The sequence below is a fragment of the Misgurnus anguillicaudatus genome, chromosome 5 (genome assembly GCF_027580225.2).
Source record: "Misgurnus anguillicaudatus chromosome 5, ASM2758022v2, whole genome shotgun sequence".
In the NCBI taxonomy this organism is placed as follows: domain Eukaryota; kingdom Metazoa; phylum Chordata; class Actinopteri; order Cypriniformes; family Cobitidae; genus Misgurnus; species Misgurnus anguillicaudatus.
In genome coordinates this window covers 27,879,475-27,902,902 of record NC_073341.2, presented here as the reverse complement: position 1 = coordinate 27,902,902, position 23,428 = coordinate 27,879,475, and the positions used below count along the sequence as shown (strand labels likewise).

General features: G+C 38.7%; 1 protein-coding gene across 1 annotated transcript in view; it reads right to left on the bottom strand.

The window, feature by feature from the left end:
* Positions 1-23,428, bottom strand: part of nphp4 (nephronophthisis 4) — a 186,137-nt gene that overhangs the window by 130,033 nt on the left and 32,676 nt on the right. Inside the window, exons 3-4 of the mRNA XM_073867390.1 lie at positions 17,160-17,289; positions 11,789-11,922 (exon numbers count right to left, since the gene is read on the bottom strand). Coding sequence (XP_073723491.1) covers positions 11,789-11,922; positions 17,160-17,289 — 264 coding nt within the window. The remainder of the gene's footprint in view (positions 1-11,788; positions 11,923-17,159; positions 17,290-23,428) is intronic.

The window sequence follows — 23,428 nt, the reverse complement described above, 5'->3', positions numbered from 1 at the left end:
CAGTGGATTCGGTATTCGGCCAAACCCAAAAAATCTGGATTCGGTGCATCCCTATAAAATATCGATATGTGGTACCTAGGGCTGGGACAACGCGTCGACGTAATCGACGACGTCGACGCAAAAAAGTACGTAGACGCAAAATATGCGCGTCGATTCGTCAGACCCAAAAAGGCGGCGCCGTAGAGTAGTAGCAACGCGAGTGGCTTCACTCCACGCCGGTTTCACAAATTCACACAGCAAGGATGAGCAGTGCCTGCGGCCGCGCGGCGCATGGTTTTTTCAGCACCCATGTTAACAATCATGTACTCCGCCACATGAGCAGCGCGAGCTCGCGGCTCTGTAGCAACAGTGCTGCAATCGTTTCTGCGTCGGTTCTGCTGCGCTGCTCACGCTCAATTAAAGTGAAAGTGCTTTGTTTATGGTTTAAATGCTCGTGGATTTACGCGAAAACGTGTCATTTTACCATAAAATCATGAATGTGATGCCAATTGTGTTTTAAACAGTCATTTGAGCAATTAAAAAGAAAGCAATGAAATATGTCACTGTTGCCAGAAGACTGCACTTTCATTCACTCTCTGTCCAGCAGTATGCACTGCAAACGCTTTATTGAATGCTACCTCTGACTAAGAATGCATTATTTTGCACTTGTATAGTCTTTTTTTATTTAGAAATTTTAAGAGCAATAAACATATATTGAAATGTTTACATTCAGATATGTAAATCAACATGTATAAATTGATATTAGTTAATTAATGGGGAGATAATCGAGAATCAAATCGAAGTCGAATCGGACTGATAAAATGAATCATTAGATTAATCGATGCATCGAAAAAATAATCGCTAGATTAATCGTTTAAAAAATAATCGTTTGTCCCAGCCCTAGTGGTACCTTTATTTCGACACTCTCCACGTCCTTATTCCTTGACATAATGCCTATATATGCTTTTCCGGCAAAGTGTGCATTTTCGTTTATTTTCCGTAAAACGGTTGTAGCAGTGAATACACAGCGAAAAAGACAGAAGACAAGCGTGTGTTGTTTAGCACTGCAGGTGATAATGTCCATGCAAAACGCAGTGTAATCTCTCAAAAAAAAAAAAAACTGCATCACTTGTTTGACTGTTAGAAGTTGTGTGACAGATTAAATGCTTAACATTTATTTTTCAATTTAATTCTTTTTTTCTACCTGATTGTCACTACTGCACATTTTGCCACAAAATACTGAAATACATTGACTGTTGCCATCATAAGCTGGATTTTATCTCATCTTTTTTCTTTATTTACTTTTTTATTTTTTGTTAATTTGTTGTTGTACATGTTCCAATTGGTACAGAGATTGTGCCACTTTTAAAGAGTTAACTTAAACATTCATGTTATATATTTTGGTTGCATTTGTAAGTTATTATGTAACTGCCTAACTAGGCACATTATATAAAAAATATTGATAAATTATTTGAACCACCAAAAGGCCAATTTTCCAATAGATATGAATATAGGCACAGATGAAAAGCTCTGCACAAAACAACTGCAGCTACTATGGAGATACTTCACACCGTGGAAATTACTATTGTTTAAAACAACAATCTCCTCACATTTCACGTTCTCCTCACCTCCCCACATAAAAACACCTCTGACAGTTTGGGTGTTTCATGGATCTGTCACAGAGTGCGATGCGTTCAGAGCATCAACATTGTCCTGATGGCAATGCATTGACAGGCACACTCTCTAAAGGTCAACCACCCACATGAGGGCCAATTAGAGCCTGCTGTCAACCGCTATCACATGTGAATTATCACCTCAGAACTGCGGAGAAGTGACGTCAGCGCACAGATTTCGATGAATATTTCCCTCGATCTTCCCTTGTCTTCACCTCCGCATCTCATTCTCTTCTTTTCCTTTTCTTTGTGATGTTCTGGCATTATTAAACCTACTTTTATTCATTCTAGTTAAACATTTGAAGAGTCTACTGTAAATGATCACAGTTTCACCCTTCACCCTTAATATCTGACTACAACATGCTACAGCGTCTTGTAACGTTAGACACCATGTAACCATTTCCAGTAGGAAATACCATTTCATGCATGGCAGCACAACAGTGTTGATGTTTTTGGTGAACTTCTGCTGGATTTCTCTTGCGTGAGAGCAGTTTCACACCCTGTCTACACCAGAGGCGAGTGTCACAAGTGCAAAAAGCGTATCACTCCTGTTATAATCAATAAGCTGTCTACACTTCAGTGGACTGTCTGCCCGTTTCATTGTTAGCATGCTAAGTGAGCAGGATGCAAATTTCATCAAATTTAATCTTAAATTTGTAGATAACATGACTAAGAGGCTGTTTACACCTGGTGTTAAGATGCATTTTGGTCGATCAGATCACAAGTAAATACAGGTGTAACCAGGGTGTGAAACATTTTGAGCTTGTTCAACTTAGGCCACATTCAGTTGTAGTCGAAAACGCATTCGAACTGATTGCTTTGTGGTGTAGATGAGGGTTGAATGTGTTCGAGCAGCCACAAAAGACCGCCTACTCTTCACTTATTGATCAAATGTAATTTACAGAGTGTAATGTTTTTACACCAGACCTGACTTCTAGCTTGAAGCCACGCATGTTCAGCGCGATCTTAACTGTGGGGTCACACCAGACGCGTTTGAGGCGCCAAATTCGCGTCTACCACACCTAGTTGGACACTTGCACATTTTCAGTGTATTCGCTTCATTCGCGCGTGAAAGCTGCATGTGAAATGCTAGTCATCGAGACATTCACACGGAAATCCGCGTCATGGGAGGGGCATCTGGGACTCCACTCGCTTTCTGTAATCACATCACTACTAGAGCAAGCTCCTGATTAACGTGGTGCGTTTTTCTGCCAAAGTTTTTATTTTTCAATTTGCTCGTTTCCAGGGCAAAAAATTAGATTTTTCGATTAAACGCCCTTCTCAAAGAGCAGAATCGATTTTTTTTCTTTCATATTTATTTCCGCAAACATTGAACGTAAGATTAACGTTAATCTAATTACTAGTCTCCTTCACTAGATGTCACCCACTTTATTGCCTTGTGCGATGTTACCAAGGAGCGAGAGGCGAGCCTGTCATTCATTCATTCTGTCCTTAAAATGGCGGTTTCAGATCAAAAATCGAATCGATAGCTTGTGAATCGAAATCAAATCCATCTGGAACATATGAATCGATACCCTGCCCTACGCGCGAATAAGGCGGAATCGCGTCTGCCGCGCTAAACGCCTCATTTGCCTCCAGACGCGCATCAATGCGTCTTTACATTGACTTACAATTAAAATCACTCGCGCTTGACGTCTCTACCACGGCTGGTGTGAACGGAGCATTAGGCTTTCATTGATAAAACTGAAGGGGCTGCTCTCCACCTCTTCACCAATTTTTGTTTCATTTTGTGAGTGTGTGAACGTTGCACGAGTTTATTTAATCAATTGCTATGAAATTCATGTTTACCAACAACACAAGCAAAAACCCTGACCTAATATTAGTGTACATCAGTTTAAACTTGTCATTTCTCACGCTCGCATTAAAATGAAAGCAGAGGGACTCGCCCACAGACCACCTCCTCAGTAATCAGGACATAAGCGGTCAAAAGTGGACAAAAGAGATAGAATAAAATACTAGGTGTAAACGTGAATATGATTCTCTTGTCCACTTGTGATTCCATTGACCAAAACGCATCTTAATGAGATAGTTCACCCAAAAATGAAAATAATGTCATTAACGACTCACCCTCGTGTCGTTCCAAACTCGTAAGACCTCCGTTTATCTTCAGAACACAGTTTAAGATGTTTTAGATTTAGTCCGAGAGCTTGTTGACCCTTCATTGAAAATCTATGTACAGTATACTGTCCATGTTCAGAAAGGTAATAAAAACATCATCAAAGTAATCCATGTGACATCAGTGGGTCAGTTAGAATGCGTTGAAGCATCGAAAATACATTTTGGTCCAAAAATTATGCATTTAATCAGCATTGTCTTCTCTTCCGTGTCTGTTGTGAAGTGCATGCGCGGCGAGACTAAAGTCACGTGACTGCAGATGACGTGTTATCCTCAGATATGTTTGCGAAGTTTTTTTTCAAACGCGCAGTCTCTCTCAGACTGTAAACGAAGCCCGGGCGCACAAAAAAAAACAGCTTGGGCGCACCAGATAACACGTCAGCAGTGTCACTGCAGTCACGTGACTTTAGTCTCACGCGTGCGCTTCACAACAGATGCAGAAGAGAAGACAATGCTGAATAAAGTCGTATTTTTTGGACCAAAATGTATTTTCGATGCTTTAGCACATTCTTACTGACCCACTGATGTCACATGGACTACTTTGATGATGTTTTTATTACATTTCTGGACATGGACAGTATACCGCTCATATATTTTCAATGAAGGGTCAACAAGCTCTCTGACTAAATATAAAACATCCTAAACTGTGTTCTGAAGATGAATGGAGGTCTTACCAGTTTGGAACGACACGAGGATGAGTCATTAATGACGTATAAACAGCCCCATGTCTTTACATAATGGTTTCGAGCTTAACGGAGACAATTACAGAGAAGACAAAGATTAACTGTATGCAGAGTTTTAATACAATGCTACACAGTCTTGGAGGTGGTAATGATATTATGACAAATACAGCAGAAAAAACAACAGAGGTTTTACTTCAACATGCCGACAAGTGACGTCCTACGAGCTCATTTTAGCTCTGCTAAAATAGTTCCTCTAACATTCCACTGACACCGCAGGGAAGGTGATAGAACCTGAGAGGTTTAGGAAACACAATTAAATCTGGGTTTGTGTGGAAGGTGAGTGTATGGTGTCTATGAGAGTAATAGATTTTGAAGTGTTCAGTACATCCAGACAATAGTGAAGGGTGTGCAGCTTACAGCACACACACCTAAGTCCATCTATAAGGGGGTCAGAAAATAAAGGTTTGCCATTGTCAAATGTCATCAAAAGCGGTGACAGTGATATTAATTTCACAACTTCCTTTTCCTCAATTTTAACCTCTCTTTCTCCCTCTCTCTGTTCAAAGGATGACCAAAGCGGTGTGCCTGCGGTGTGTAAATAATTGCAAGCGCATGAGTGCATCTGTCAAACATGGTTACTGGGGTCTAGCCTTCACACACACACAGACACACAGACAGAGCAGACTGCTGACAGCCTTCACAGATCCACACAACTCCAAATACAACCACACAAGAATACAGAGCACTGGCTTAAAAACTTCAGGAAACTGGTGAGCTGCCTCGTAGACTATTGCATACATAGTTAGTTGTCTCCTAAGGGAGCATCTTAACAATCACTGAATGACTGATATAGTACAGTAAGCTTTATGTACAGCAGTGGAAGGCGGTGACTTATTTTTCGAGGGCACGCAATGCGTAGCTTGTAACAACATGTATGTAGCCCCACCATGTGTGTGTGGTTTGTCATTTCAAAATATGTGTTCTGTGAGTCAGGTGAAGCTATGTGCATCACGTGTGATGTCAAAATAAGTGCCTGCTGCAGACGCGTCTAAAGGGTTTATGATAAAAGAGACGCTCGCGTTTGCCAGATACTTGTATAATCTCATGCGTAATCAGAGTTTACTGTTAAGGGAGTATCTTGCGAGTATTTTGTGAACGTGAGCGTCTCTTTTATCATAAACCGTTTCAATGCATGTGCAGCAGGCACTTATTTTGACAAGACACGTGATGAACATAGTTCACATGATGCAACAAACACATATTTTAAAAACACGAGCAACACACATGACACTCTGAAGACATATTTTGAATTCATGACCCTCGGAAGAGCAGTCATGAGCCGCCACTGATGTACAATGTAATAATTTATAGTGCACACGAATGATACAAAACTTTATAAAGCAATAAATGCATACAGTAGCACAGATTTATCTGTTAACTGCAATACAAAGGCACCTGATCAAATATTATAGATTCTTTGTAATTAAAATAATCTGCATTTAATGCAATTGTATTTTATTTCCTAGGCTTTACCGGCCATCTAAGATTTATTTGTTTTTACTAATACATGCATACTTTTGAATTTGCCCCAAACAAGGTTCAGTATATTACAAGGTAGCATGATTAAAGGATTAGTAAATTTTCTTTAAAAAAATCCAGATAATTTACTCACCACCATGTTATCCAAAATGTTGATGTCTTTCTTTGTACAGTCGAGAAGAAATTATGTTTTTTGAGGAAAACATTTCAGGATTTTTCTCATTTTAATGGACATTAATGGACTCCAACACATAACAGATTTAATGCAGTTTAAAACTGCAGTATCAACTGAGTTTCAAAGGACTCTAAATGACCCCAAACAAGGCATAAGGGTCTTATCTAGCGAAACGGTTGTCATTTTTGACAAGAAAAAAAAGCACTTTTAAACAACAACTTCTCGTCTTCCTCCGGTCCTGTGACACGCCAGCGCGACCTCACGTAAATGCGTAATGCCGTTAGAGTCCTTTGAAACTTCGTTGAAACTGCAACTTTAAACTGCATCAAAACCTTAAAGTGTTGGGGTCCACCAAAGTGCATCAAAATGAGAAAAATCCTGGAATGTTCCCCTCAAAAAACATAATGGGGCCCTATTTTAACGATCTGAAACGCAAGTCCGAAGCGCAAAGCGCAAGTGACTTTGTGGGCGGATCTTGGGCGTTGTTGCTATTTTCCCGGCGGGAGAAATAAGTCTTGCGCCGGGCGCAAATCAATAAGGGGTTGGTCTGAAGTAGGTTCATTATTCATAGGTGTGGTTTGGGCGTAACGTCAAATAAACCAATCAGAACGATAGCCAACATTCCCTTTAAACGCATGGGCGCAAGTTCCATGGCGGGTTGCTATTATTATGACGGATTTGACAGGCGCACGCCAGAAGCGGTTCACAGCCGAGGAGACCGACGTTCTTGTAAGAGCAGTCAAAGACAGAGTTGTTTTGTATGGGGATGGGAGAAACCCGCCCAAATCAGCGTCGGTTAAATAGGCGTGAGAGGAAATAGCCACAATTGTCTCATCAGCTGCGCCAAGCACTACAATGATGTCAGGAGACAGGGGGATCCCAAGCTTGCCAGCATAAATCGGGCACGCCGGGCACACAGGAGGACATCGCTGCGTCCACCCTCACCGCTGAAAGGGTTTGGGGGCTTTTAAATCGGACACAAGAAACGCAAGCAAGGTCCAACTCCAAAGTACACTTACAAATCAAGTTCACATACATGAAGGTTTCTTATGAAAACATTTTAATTATTATTTAGATAAAATAAACGTAATACAGCCACACAACAAACTTATGAAAATATTTTAATCGTTATTTGCATGATAATTGTTTAACGCTGCCACACAAAATAAATAAAAACTATCACCACAATGCTCACCACAATGCTTTCCCTTATCTCATGTATTAATATTTTTTATTGTAACAATTTATGATTTAATGATTTCCCTTATCTTATATTTTTTATTGTAACAATTTATGATTTGCAAAAATAACTGTTGCATCTGTGTAGATTAGATAAGCAATGCGCGTTGTGCACGCTATACATTATGGTCAAGCATGCGCCCTTAAAATAGCATAATGAACCACGCGCAACGCGCAGCTGACTTTAGACTAGTTTTTTTTGGTTAGTAGCGCAATTGTTTTTTGAAACTGCAAAATAGCATAAGAGATGGTTTGCGCCGGAGCACGCCTCCTTTTTTGCGCTGAACCGCCCAGGGAGCGCAAGTTCATTCCCTAGTTTGCCGATGTGCGTCTGTGGAGGGAAAAACCCGCTGTGCGCCGGTGCAAAATACGAAATGATACATGCGTCACTGACAAAGTCAATTGCGCTGGGTGCAAGATAGGGCCCAATATCTTCTCGAATGAACAAAGAAAGACATCAACATTTTGGATGACATGGTGGTAAGCAAATTATCTGGATTTTTTAAGAATATGGACTAATCCTTTAAGGTGCATATGATGCACTAAATTGCTGGCTACTGTATGTAGGCAGCTCATTAGGTTCCTAAGGAATTTCACTTTTAAGTACTTTTAGATATTAGTCAGGACCATAACTACTAAATCAAACTAATTACTAATGTGTGCTTATTTTATGACACTTTCTTTCCAAGTCGATTCGTATGCCAACTAACCATGACACAATTTCCCACCAAGACATAAATCACATTTCTTTCAGCTGGATTTCGAGTGAATTATGACATTGTAGAATAACATTTCTGTCTGTTCCTCACACAAAGCTATCAAATGAGTTTATAGACTTAAGATGTAGTGCACAAGTCCCCTCATAGTTTTTGTTATTCTGAGTTTGACTGCCAGCGGTTATTTGGATATTAAATCTTTGTAGTCAGAGAAATAAAACATTCACACCGTTTTCAAAAGACATGGAATTAGTAAATAATGTTTGTTCTATCTAATGTTATACATTATTATAATTTACAATTTTATCAAATTTAAATCATGCCATGACATGTTAATAGCTCATGAATTGAATCTGTTGGTCTTTAATCAATAGGCAACAACACCAAACCTAAACATATTCTACTTTTGAAGGTTTATGGGTCTCTACTGCTTTTTTGCACATGCTTTGCTTATTTAGATCTCCGTTGTGGGCAACAGGACAACAACAGAAGCAGATGGTGTTTGTGACGTTAGAGAATTTGGAAAGGTTTATGTATTTGTCAAGATTATTTGAGAGATGCACTTATTTCAAAATGCAGGAACACACAATAAAGAGTCCACATGTCTCACTTCAGTAAATTATAATATACACTATAACAACACCTAGCACAGAAAGCAAAGGAGTAAATGAGTAGAGTCGATGTTGCTTTCACTCTCTGCCAATGAAATAAACGATTTCCATTACAAACTTCTTATCCAGGCTGGTATGTGACTGTTGGGTTTCCTAGGGCACTTACAGTATACTATACGACTCAATTTATTTCTGTTGTGTATGTTAAAGAGACTACAAGTCTACTAAATAAATTGTTCCACTTTAGAAATGTCCTGACTAGAGGTCTTGTCTGGTCCAAAGAAATGTACCTGACCGGAAATGACCCAAATCACTTTTTACCCGAACCCGACGTGCATAAATCTTTTATTTTTTTAAGAAAGACCCGACCCGAGACAAACCCGAGAAAATCAGACCCAAAACTAAACCAAACCAGTGGCTCGACTGGACCCCAATGTAAACGGCACCATACGTGTGTGCAGTCTGCAGCCCACATACACCAGTCAGATAAAAAGAAACAAAACAATTATTTTCTTACTTAGTATTTTTGTTTTGTTTTAAAAAATTTCTAAAAATTCTTTTTAAAAAATGACCTAGGAAAATAAGTCTAGTTTTAAGACAAAAAATATAAAATGTAAGCGAATTAGTGCTTAAAAAAAGCAAATAAATCTATCAATGGAGTAAGATTTTTTTTTTTATTAATTGTTTAAGAAAAAAGTAAACGTATTTCAAGATATTTTTTCTTACACTATTGGCAGACTTTTTTGTTTTTTTAAGCACTAATTCACTTAAAACTAGACTTATTTTCCTAGGTCATTTTGCTCATCAAGAAAATCTTAAATTAAATCTCAATTTAAGAATTTTTGGATATTTTTACTGAAAACAAGACAAAAAGACTAAGTAAGAAAGTCATTTTTTGCAGTGTGGGTCTCGGGTCGGACCTCGGGTTTTCCGATCTAAGTTGTCCCGTGATGACCTCTAGTCCTGAACCAATACTGGTCAATTCATCTTGGCTATCCACTTATAATCAAAAACTTTGATCTAAAATAAACAAAAAGTAACAAACAAATCTACAAATACAACTGAATGCCTTTACTTTTTATTAAAGCTGTCTATTAGAGATGACAGATTGATATAATCAATAAACCTCTATGAATCTGTGAGCTGGAGGTCTACTGTCAGATTTGTTCATTACTTCTGTTTCAAATTGTTTATAAATTATGTATAAATAAATCATAGAAAAAAAACACATTGTTTATTGGAACTAACTACAATGGGATTTTAATAGTTTCTTTATAATAAAAGAAATATATTTACATAGTCCCTCATAAGTACAGTAATTCACTGTGGAAACCCTTAAGATTTCTCAGTGTTAGCATAATTAAAACCAGCTGTAAGTTTTGTTTTGAATCAGTAATCAGGATCAGACTACCACTAACAGTAACCAAAATCCACAGAGGAACACCAACAACAACAAGCTATTACTGGTGGACTGCTGGTTGTTATGTACCAGCTGTCCTGTTATCCGCTCTATTTGTGCCCTTGAACAGGACAGTAAATGTTAGTGGTTCTCCAGAGGTGATGCAGTAGCTAACTTTGACAATGACCGCTAACTGAAAACTTTTGAGTGACGCTGACACCAAACAGTATACACAGTACAATTACAAATACTGTCATATAAAGCCAAAAATGTTCTTGCAAGTGCAAGAAAACACACTTAAAACAATAAGATGGACTCATGTTTCATCATACATTAAAAAAACACTGAATGTGAATATTTAAAATTCATAAATAATTTGTCATCACTGCTTTAAACTATTTAACTTTCGTTTCTTCAATGAAACACAGAGAGGGTAAACAAAATTTTACTGACTTACATCCACACTCTCAGAAATAAAGGTACAGAAGCTGTCACTGGGGCAGTACCCTTTCAAAAAGTGCACCTTTGTACCTAAAGAGTGCATATTAGTACCTCCCAGGTATATATCGGTAGCAAATCTATACACAATTGGGTGATTCTCGTGAATTTAGACTTATGAGGTGTCAGGAAACATTTTGATAAAAAAGTAAATGCAAAGTAAGAATATAAAAACAAGAAGCATACAGTTACAAACATCTCTTCATGTACTATTTTGCAAATGATTTCAAATGACATCATACAAACCAATTTTGTTGTTTTTTCCACATTTAAGGGGAAATGTTCCGTTACTGCAACGTGTCCATGACTGGATTTGGGTTCTTTGACAAGGAAATATTTATAATTAAAAAATATAAAAAATTAAAAGTTTCAGTGCATGTTATACTATAAAGATTTACAGTAAAGAAACATGTGGTATTTGGTGATCATTGGTAAATGTAGAGACAATAATAAGGAATATAAATGTGTCCAAGACCAATTTTCTCATCCTCCGCAACAATTTTCAATCATTGTTTAAGCCCTCAATGAACTAACATTTAAAAAAAAAATGTTGTAAGGGGCATAATTGACTGTCACACTCAAGATGGCTACCAGGTAAGCAGTTCTTATTTTTTTCTCTCCAGATAAAAGTTTAAATTTTGTTGTCATAGTGCCTAGACAACTTTTTAGTTCTTATTAACGAAACATGAGTTTCTAAATGCATTTATTTAATGTAATATCATATTGTGGTAATGATAATTTTTTATAATGATATTCTAAAAAATGTAAATAATTCTATAGGAAATATTTTTTTAAATCCTCTAAAAATAATTGTTATAGTAAGTTCAGATCTTAATCTTATATGTGCAAAAAAATTGGCTTCAAGGGCTTTTAAAAAAAATCTGATGCTGGACACCTTCCAAGTCTGGATTTCGTGAGAATCACCCAATTGTGCCTATATGGTACATATTATGACCTTTTAAAATGGTACTGCCAGCTTGACAGCTTTTATGCACAGTCAATATTTTATATGGTAAAAAATAATAAAATCAAAATGACATACTTTTCATTTTTGGATGAACTACACCTATAAACAAGCGTAACTTGCCTAAAATGCAAGTACTGGGTGGGCTTCAAGATTGGGTTGGTGTCATAGCTTACTGTATCCTGGCAGTCTCTGTTAAGCAGCTGGAGCAGGTCAGATTCGAAGACCTCCACAGAGGGGAAGAGTGCAACGCGGACGCCCTCCAACACGCAGGAGAAACTCTTCAACAGACGAGGCTTCCGCAGCGCGTCTGCTGAAATACAAAGAATATAACATTACCATTACTCGTTTCCTGTAGGCGCTGCCAATTCCATCCAGTCATTTTATTATTTTCTTTCTGTTTAATAGTTATTCATTTTTGACAGCCTTTCGGCAACAAAGGATTTAATTAGACAGTAAAAATTAAATTATCAGTGTACTCCAGTATGCCAGTTCCCCGCACCCATGGCCATGAAATCAAATATGAAAGAAATTAACAAGACGTATTGGATGGGAAAAGAATCAGATACGCACAAGAGAGCTCAGCATGTTCCAGAAGCTAGAAAAAAAATCCTTACAGTCGAGGCCAACACGGTGGAGCTCCACGTGGCCCAAATTTTCTTTCAGATCTTAAGGAAGAAAGAGGACCAATGATCATTTTTCATTTTGAGTACGAGTCTGGCTGCACCATCTCAGGCGCGTTTCCTCCAGCTGAGATCGTTGGCTGGCCCCATTTCCGCTCGCAGCGGGGGTCTCGCCCGGAAACCGTTTCAAACATTGTCTACTGAGAGTCTTCTGCATATCCAAACCATTGGAGCCCGTGTTTTTTGTTCAGGATAAAAATCTAGCTCACACTAGATTCTATTCAAAAGCCATTCAAGCATTCTGACAAGGGTCACGTCGTTCGGCACGTCCAAATGTGCACGGCACTGTCAACGTGCTTTCTTGGAAAAATCTCAACCTTGATGTTTAATTCAGACATCTAACAGCAAGAGAAAATAGTAATGAAAAACTTTCATGTTAATGCAGGTTTAGGGAAATGTCCTTTATAATTCATTGCTAGACAAACACTCTGACAGACAGCATCACCTACTAAGCTAACTGTATATCCATTTAAAGGATTTTAAAAAATCCAGATAATTTACTTCTTTGTTCAGTCGAGAAGAAATTATGTTTTTTGAGGAAAAAGGAGGATTTGAGGATTTTTCTCATTTTAATGGACTTTAATGGACCCCAACACTTAACAGTTTTAATGCAGTTTAAAATTGCAGTTTTAAAGGACTCTAAACGATCTCAAACCAAGCGTAAGGGTCTTATCTAGCAAAACGATTGGCAAGGAAAATAAAAAATATGCACTTTTAAACAACAACTTCTCATCTTCCTCCGGTCCTGTGACGCGCCGGCGCGACCTCACATAGGCTAATGCGTCATGACGTCAAGAGGTCACGGATGACGTAAGCAAAAATATGCCCCAGTGTTTACAAGTGTGAAAAAAGAGGACTGTTCCGACGTTGTTGTATGTCGAATGATACTAATTCATGTCTTTGTGTCAGTTTATTGTTTAAAATGGTCCGCAAATATGCGTTTCATATATGTAACACGTGACCTAAAATGCTCCGCAAATATGCGTTTCATATATGTAACACGTGACCTTTCCACGGCATTACACTGGCTCGTCACACAGCCGGAGAAGTTGTGGTTTAAAAGTGCATATTTTTAATTTTTCTTGCCAAAAATGACAATAGTTTCGCTAGATAAGACCCTTATGCCTCGTTTGGGATCATTTAGAGTCCTTTAAAGCTGCGTTAAAACTGTTAAGTGTTGGGGTCCATTAAAGTCCATTAAAATGAGAAAAATGCTGGAATGTTTCCATAAAAACATAATTTCTTCTCGACTGAACAAAGAAAGACATCAACATTTTGGATGACATGGTGGTGAGTAAATTCTCTGGATTTTTTTAAGAAAATGGATTAATCCTTTAAGGACGCTATTTAATTGTTAATTTCTTTGAAAAGTATAAACGCAGTGGTGCTGTCAAATCAATGTTTTGTTTGTATGGATACTTAAAGCTCTATTATTCCCATAATGAGTTTATCTTGTCGTCCTAAATGTCATTTTGCACATTTAAATCATAAACTATTTCTTTAGATTTACATTTGTTCACCATTACACAGAATAATACAGCATTATTTAAAAAGCGACACTGACTGTGAGTTTTTCATTTAGAAGTTACTCATGAAGAATATGAGCCACGCATATTGGATATGTCTTTTTTCATCATGAAACTAATTGAAATTGATTTGGGATGTCAGGTTTATCGCTGCCGCATTATCTAGCAAGTTTATCGGTTATCGTATTTTCCTCCGTATCACGCGGCCGTAGTGTCTGGGCATATCAGGTAACACACAGATTCCCATGGCAGACAGCAGACTCGGTGGTTTGTCTGAGTCACAACCAGAAAAGTTTCACTCTTACAGATCACTCAGCCATACACAAACACAGTCTATCGCAGTTTACCCCTAACACACTCACACAGTCACCCACTATCAAAGCCAGAGCCGAGGAGCTCCGACTCACTCAGACATTTACAGCAGACACAGTCTATTACCTCAAACACACTGCACACCTACACTTAACCACACACACACCAAGCCAGGCTTATCTGTACGACTGCACTGAGGCTTGACAACAAGTGCAGCATCATCAAGACATTACAGCATACAAAATTCTCAAGAGCTGCTATCGCTGAAATAGGTTTGCTGAAATATTATATATATATCTGAGACAACCCAAGGGTCCAAAACAGGTCAGATATGACACAAACCATGGTCGGATTTTGAGCAAAGCACTTTCTGTCACTTTTCAGGATCATTTTGAGTGTTCCTGCCCATATGTGGGAAGCCGAGTGTCAGTTGTGATTTTAAAGTCCCCCTGTGGTTGATTATTTTATCACTTAAAACTTATCTTTGAGAATCATAATAGCATATAAAATAGCACATTTTTCTGTGACAGTAATTTCTTCATGCTTTAAAATAGCTTGAATGTAACTATACACCCTTTCCTCACTTAGTATACACACAGACTTCTAAATATGCAATCCCCCCGCCTCAACTCAATCGCACCAGCTCGGACCATAGACATATATGTGTACATAGATGCTACACTTGGCAGTTTCAGACGCATAGCTGCTAAGTCCAGTTAGGTGTATATTTGTGGTGAGCTACGGTTTCAGCCATTCATTGAAGCTCGCGTTCTCACCCTGTTTTTTCAAAATGTCTGAGGGTCACAAGAGAAAAAGTGTCTACGAATGTTATGACAAGAAGAGAAAGACCTCTGAAGATAGAAACAAGACCAGAGTGTTTTTGGGAGAATATTTCCTATGCTGCAGGGTTTCCCGCAGAAAATTTGTTAGTTAATGTGGTAGGGATGAGCGGGGATAGCTGCATGATGAAGTGAAACTAAAGGGTTAATAAACACAAACTAAGGCAGATGTTGTAGAACGTCTGGCGAACGATTATAGATAGCGGAAAAATTGTAAAAACTGATTATTTCCCACTATTAATAACATTATCTTAAAGTAGTGTAACTACTGTAGCATGTAAGTAATGCACATAAATAACGTGAGCAAGAGCGCTCAACAATTATATTGAATCAACAGGCACGTGAAACCTAGCTAAGCAGGTTGCTCAAACAACAAAATCACCAGCTAACTTAATTTAAAATTAGAAGAACTATAGAAGAATACAATAACAGGCTTAAATAAACCCAAAACATAAGTCCACTTACAGTTCTCACGGACACGCATTTTATCCACGTCTTTATCTAATTTCGGCCGTGTGGCACGCGTCCGCGCTATTCTCCGAGATGTTTTATCAACTGGCTAGTTATCCTCCAGACAGTGACGGTCCGGACCACGTCTTTCTCATTTCGGCTGCATCCATGCTATTCTCCGAGATGCACTTGACGGCCTTTTGTGCAATGATTTATTTTTTTTGGATGACCTAGTTAAGGCTGTAGGGTTTTTCAGCTTAGGCGGGCCGCCCGAACTGGAAAGTGCTGCGGGAAACCCTATGCTGGCGTGTGCTAAAAGCACTGATTCCCACTGATTATAAGTTTCTACGCACAGTAAAGTTTGGTATGCTATTTGAAGAAATTTATTTAATATCACTGCTAATAAAAGTTGATGTCAGCTATGATTAGCGATCCGCAGACACGGTAAACATCTCAATGTATGAGCCATGCCAACAGCAACTTGTAAACAGAGCGTGCACGAGAAGAACTAGGCTCGTGCACACGTTTAATAGGCGTTCTCTCTCGGGAGCAGGTAGAGTGTTGCGCAATTGCATTTTTTTTTAAGTGGAGAGGGCAGTTCTTTTCTAAAATTTGGGAAAATCTTCCGCTATACCTTTAAGTTTAACTGGTTAACTAGCCTAAAGTTTTTCACAGTTTTTCCTACTTTTTGTAGTTTATGCACTAATACAAGAACAAACTTTACAAAACTAAAATCCAAAATTAAGATGTGCCTCATAGCTGTATGTTACAATCAGTTGCTAAGAAAACAGGGTAATTTAAAGTGATTTTTCACTTGCATGCAATAAAGCAAAGAGAAATTGAAACTGTAAAAGTAAAAATACGACTTTTATAATATCCAAACAAGAAAGGGTTCATAATCAGAGAGAATATATTGCATTTGGATCCTGGAACAAAGTGCTTTGCTTTATGTCTTATTAACCGTATTAACAGTAGGGGGGGAATTTTTCTCTTTTTCTGTGGGTAGGCCCAGGAGAATGAAAAATATAGCAATCAAACATTTCTCATGTAGTTCAAAGAGAAACCTGCTCCAAAGGAACCTCATTCCTGCATCTGATCATGGGTTTATATAATGAGTGAGACAGGGAGAAAAAAAGAGGGGAGAAATAGATCTAGTAATAGAAAGATCACAGTTAAATATTCCTCTAATTTTCTCTGTCCCTCTCTGGATCTAAACTGCGGTCAAGGGTCACGCTCCCAGTTACAGTAGATATCTGAAATACTGGAGGATTATCCCGACATTGTGCTTGACTTCAAATCCCCTCTCCACCGTGAAACGCACCACGGTTCATTACAATCGTTCATAAAGTCTGTCTGTGCCCATCGCTGAAAGCTACTCGAACAGAAATCCAGGAGGAGATAAATCATAAACACGGCGCTGTGAGATGGAAAAGCTGAAATGGTTTCTCTTCAAGGCCAAAGGCTTCACTTATGACCAGGTTTGGCGTGAAGTGAAAGTGAAGCTAATCAAGGAAACGTCCTAAGAAACAAAAAGAGCTCTTTAGCGAGGCTTCTATGGTTCGTCCTGCTGTCTCCATGGCAACCCACTTTCTCTTCTTACAGATGAGCAGTTATCAAATGCTGCTTGATTGTTTTATAACTGTAGTGCAAAATCTATCACATTAAGGGCGATTTAAACCAGGTCGCGTCTCTCGCATTGCAATATTAAATAGAGAACGGTCATTGTGGGTACCTTACCTGTGCCATCCACAGGCGGCGCCACTCCAGGGATGCTGTCGTGTCCAGACACCAGTATATTTGGTGGGATCAGGTGAATGATGGGAGTGAGTGTTGTGTGTTGTTGTATGTTGTACAGCAGCTGACAGCCCTACTTTACTGATAACATGGCATTCACTATAGAGAAAGAGAGAGAAAGATGATAAATGTGAAATTTGCAGGAAGGCGGCACAATACAGCCAACTAAATTTTCACATTTATTTAGCAAATGTAAGCTCTACATGCCCACACAAAACTTAAAGGGATGATTCACCCAAAAATCATAATTTTCTGAAATATTTCTTTGTTCTGCTTAACACAGAGAAAGATATTTTTCTTTCTCTGTGTTAAGATATTATAAGAGTAATGTTTATATCAAGCAGTATTGGAGTACTGTTGACATCCATTGTATGGAAAACAAATACTATAGAAGTCAATGGTGCCCCAACGCTGGTTACAAACATTCCTCAAAATATCTTCCTTTGTGTTCAGCCAAACAAAGACATTTATGCAGAATTTGATTCACTTGAGGGTGAGTAAATTATGACAGACTTTTAATTGTTATCCCTTTAACTCTTTCCTCGCTGGCCTTTTTTAAAGCTGCCAGCCAGCGCCAGCATTTTTCATGATTTTCACAAAAATGTAATCCCTTCTAGAAAATGTTCTTCTTAAAATATATAAACATACAATATATATAATTAAAGAACAGACCCTCTGCTTCCAATCAAAATAAAAAAATACCTACATTAGTTCTCTTTTTATCACCTCTCAAATATGGGTAGGTTTTTTTAAAAACACACAATTTTGAGCAAAAAGGTGAGATAAATCCGTTTTGTGAAGGACTTTTGATAGAGATCTGGGGCCGGATTCACAAAACATTCTTAAAGGGGCAATAAGTAGGATTTACCCCCATCTAGTGGTGGAATTGAATTTTGCATTTAAACGAACAGTGCTTTCTAGCGCCTCCCCTTTCCAAATGCGTGTTGCAACTACGGTAGCCGTTATATAATCGCTGATCTCCTTGTCCGTTGCAGCTGGTTCACGTGTTCTGAATGAAAACGCGTCGTGGAAACGCGTTGGTAGACAAGTGCTTTTTGTCCCTTTTTGCTCTTATAGTTTATCAATTACGGCGGGACGATATGGATGCCTCATTGGACTTACTCGTTCAATGTAAGTAAAGAGGAGAAATTCTAAGCTTACAAAGAAAAGTCAGATCACTGGCAGAGGTCATTTGACACCAATTAAGACATATTTATGAATAAAGACATTGATTTTGATTAATAATACACTTAAAATCCTACTTATTGCCCCTTTAAGAAGAAAAACTTCTTAACTGACATTTTTATCTTAAAGCTTCTTACCGAAAAAAGAAAGTTCTTACCGGTATACGAACTGGTATATCGCTCCGTCATGCGAGTTGAGCGCTCCGAAACCCCGGGCACGCTTCACCCTCCACGTCTGTCTCTTGGCGCGGAAGACGAAGCCGCGGGCACGGAGAGTGAAGCACGCACGCACAGAGCGCTCAACTTGGATGACGGACCGATTGGGACATAGGAAATGATATTTACTCACTGCACCGCCTTAATACTAGCTGGCCTCTGTTAGAACACAAATAACATCTTCTACGGTCTTAATGCATCACTCGTTTGTATCGCGTTAACGATTGCAGGGTAATGAAAAGATTAACGGATACGTATATTGCTACCTCATTAGCAGGGTAGCATAATTCATTTCAAAGCTTGTCATTTTATTCCTAAAGGAACACGCCCAGATCTTGGGAATTTAGCTTATTCACCGTATCCCCCAGAGTTAGATAAGTCCATACATACCTTTCTCAACTCCGTGCGTGCTGTAACTCTGTCTGATGCAGCCCCCGCTAGCTTAGCTTAGCACAAAGACTGGAAGTGAATGGCTTCAGTTAGCATACTGCTCCCAATAAGTGACAAAATAACACGAACATTTTCCTGTTTATGTGTTGTGATTTGTATAGTCACACCGTGTACAAATAACAAGGTGATATGAGACACAGCTATCTTTTAACAGTATACATACTGGGAACTATATTCTCTTAAGACGAAGCACTGCTACTTGGGCGGAGTGAAGCCCCCTGGTGAGGAGCAGAGAGTTTGGTCAGAGTTGTGCAAATCACTCCGCCCAAGTAGCAGTGCTTCACCTTCTGAGAATATGTATACTGTTAAAAGATGGCTGTGTCTCATACAACCTTGTTATTTGTACACGGTGTGACTATACAAATCACAACACATAAATAGGAAAATGTTTGCGTTATTTTGTCACTTTTTGGGAGCAGTATGCTAACTGAGGCCATTCAATTCCAGTCTTTGTGCTAAGCTAAGCTAGCGGGGGCTGCATCAGACAGAGTTACAGCACGCACGGAGATGAGAAAGGTATGTATGGACTTATCTAACTCTGGGGGATACGGTGAATAAGCTAAATTTCCAAAATCTGGGCGTGTTCCTTTAAGACAAAAATTAAAGATGTTCTTAAGAAAAAAAATTGAGAACTTAAGAAATGTTCGAGAATTGCAACATTCTTTCAAACTTCTTATAATTTATCTCAAGAACTTTCTTATTTTTTGTCTCAAGAATGTTTTCGTGAATCCGGCCCCAGATTCAGAGATGGAAAAACTCATCATTGGCAGGGATGTGTTTTTTCTTAATTGACGAGTTAACAATGACGGGGAAAGAGTTAACAGCACAATTTTAGGGTGTTGCTATATAGCAATTATCTTTTTAAGCATCTCTCTTATACACTGGTAACAAATTATACTCTAGGGTACTCTTTCAATGTATATCAATCAAATTTTTTCTTCAAATTTCTCATCTGCCAGACAATTTCCGATGATTTTAAGTCCCATTACTTGATTTGAGGTGTCACTCATGCACACATTTCTAACTTACAGTTACAGAAAAAAATCACCACTAGTAACTATAAACATATCATGAATAGTGTTAAACCTCAAAAACAAAATTCAATGCAAATTAATATTGATCCATGGTTTAAACATTGTTAAATCGCTGTGTCCTATATCCGTCGAATCATCTGTGCTGTTGACTGCACCCAATGAAACTCAAATCATAAAAGATTACTACAACGTGGAAAACATTTATCTCTTACTGGGAGAGAAATGCTTCTCTAACATACAAGGACACAAGCAGAGAGTTTCATTTCATGCTAGAGTCAACAACAATATATACTGCATGCTAGTAGTGTCTACTTGAATTAAATTTTAACCCACTTTAGCCTACTCTCCCTGATTTCTTAAGTAATACTTTCACAGCAAAGAACATAAAAAACATGAGCTGCACTCCGTTCCAGTAGCTAAACCTTGTGTACTTTTGAAACATGCACTTTATGTCTTACTTTCTCAAGAAAAGCATCACCGGTGTGTCAAGGTAACACTATGTTATTGAAATCTTACACATAAAAGGTCTTGTCCAAGCACTTACATAAGTCTTTCAAGTGTGAAACTTTCCCACAATGCGCTGGGCCCATTGTAGGCCTTACTAGCACTGGCTCTCTACTTGTTTTCTTTTGTTGGTTATCTGTTTTTCTCATGTGTGCGAATGTGAGAAAAAAATGAGCTGGCGTGAATCAAACATTAAAAAATGGTCACCTCGCCTGCCCTGTGCTGAAAGATGGGCAGCTCACCCCGGTCTGCGTCATTACATTAAAGCTGAGCCCTCCATTTTTTATTAGGCCATTTATCCCGGTCACAGATACATGTAGACACACATTCCGCTCCATTACTCCGAACCCGGATTACACAGAAGCGCGCATCCCTGCCACTCGATCAGGAAAAAAAAACACTCTGGATGAAATGGACGCTTGTGCGCATGCACACCTGTCTGCGTGGTTGAGGAAATGGATGTCAGTGACACCTGCATGTGGCACCAGATGACACCACACAATTTTATTTTGGCAAATGAGCAACACGCATTCCTACACACAAAAATTAATGACATAATTAGCAAAAAATGGCACCAAAACTGCATGAAACAAATAGGTGGGCTGAACGTTTTATGCTGCTTCTGTTTTCCATTAGCCTTATTACAAAAACTGCATCCAAAACATATTTTGTCTTAGAAAAATACAAATAATTGGTTTGGTTTTGTTTATAAAATAATTTCTTTGAAATGTGCAATCATAGCTGAAAACTAAACTATATATGTGGCTATATGGCAAGATACAAATCCACAAATGCCTTTCGCTTAAAAGCAACGGCATACAATGTGCATAAACACTAATGGGTTAGTTATTTTCAAACCATTCTGTATAATGCATCGTAGATCATCATTATTCCTTCAACAAAGCCCATGTTAGACAGCTACAGTAGATGTCTTTGACCTGGCACTATTTACAACAAGTCCAAGCCTATTCACATTGTTAAACACTAATATGAATGTGTAATGCCACTGCTAGAGAGCCTCCACATCCATTACAGCAGCCAAACTCTTTCTAATTTGTCACAATTGCTCTTTGCTTGCTATGTGCTGTTCTGCTCACTGTTTAAAGCTGCTCGGAGTGCTGCCTGCCTAATGGTTAAGGATCAGGGATTTTAAAAGAAAGGTTACAGGTTCAATAATGCTACAAAACTGCTGAAATAATAGTCTCATGGGTTAGTCTGTACGATTAAAGCACAGTAAATGACATTCATAACATCTGCTTAGTAGCAAATAACTACTCCACAATTTTATTAGCAGCTAAAAGACAACCAAATTAGAAAACAACATTTCCAATATTCTTCTATATATTATACACTCACCTAAAGGATTATTAGGAACACCTGTTCAATTTCTCATTAATGCTTCAATGCATTTGGGGGTGTGGTCCTGGTCAAGACAATCTCCTGAACTCCAAACTGAATGTCAGAATGGGAAAGAAAGCCATTTTGAGCATGGCATGGTTGTTGGTGCCAGACAGGCCGGTCTGAGTATTTCACAATCTGCATAGTACTGGAATTTTCACGCACAAACATTTCTAGGGTTTACAAAAAATGGTGTGAAAAGGGAAAAACATCCAGTATGTGGCAGTCCTGTGGGTGAAAATGCCTTGTTGATGCTAGAGGTCAGAGGAGAAAGGGCCGACTGATTCAAGCTGATAGAAGAGCAACTTTTACTAAGATAACCACTTGTTACAACCGAGGTATGCAGCAAAGCATTTGTGAAGCCACAACACGCACAACCTTGAGGCGGATGGGCTTCAACAGCAGAAGACCCCACCGGGTACCACTCATCTCCCCTACAAATAGGAAAAAGAGGCACGAGCTCACCAAAATTGGACAGTTGAAGACTGGTCTGATGAGTCTCGATTTCTGTTGAGACATTCAGATGGTAGTCAGAATTTATGAACAGAATGAGAACATGGATCCATCATGCCTTGTTACCACTGTGCAGGCTGGTGGTGGTGGTGTAATGGTGTGGGGATGTTTTCTTGGCACACTTTAGGCCCCTTAGTGCCAATTGGGCATCGTTTAAATGCCACGGCCTACCTGAGCATTGTTTCTGACCATGTCCATCCCTTTATGACCACAATGTACCCATCCTCTGATGGCTACTTTCAGCAGGATAATGCACCATGTCACAAAGCTTGAATCATTTCAAATTGGTTTCTTGAACATGACAATGAGTTCACTGTACTAAAATGACCCTCACAGTCACCAGATCTCAACCTAATAGAGCATCTTTGGGATGTGGTGGAACAGGAGCTTCGTGCCCTGGATGTGCATCCCACAAATCTCCATCAACTGCAAGATACTATCCTATCAATATGGGCCAACATTTCTAAAAAATGCTTGCAGCACCTTGTTAAATCAATGCCACGTAGAATTAAGGCAGTTCTGAAGGCGAAAGAGGGTCAAACACAGTATTAGTATGGTGTTCCTAATAATCCTTTAGGTGAGTGTATACATTACAGTATCAACCTTTTACTGCTAATGCAATGCTCTACCATTTAGCTAAATGAACACCAATGCAGTTACGATCCTTAAAATTATTATTTTTTTAATAATTTCGATTTTTCTTCTACTTTCATAAGCAACTAAAAGAGATGGATGGCAGGAGATTATTTAGGAGGCAAGGCTGGATTTGAACCTGCATCTCCCACACAAGCATCCAAGCTCAAAGTCCAAGAATCATCAGTACTAGGCAACATCACAGATATTATTATTTATTAAAACATAAAAAGCTTGTAATTTTCACCACAAACTCCATCTTAGCAAGCTACAACCCACG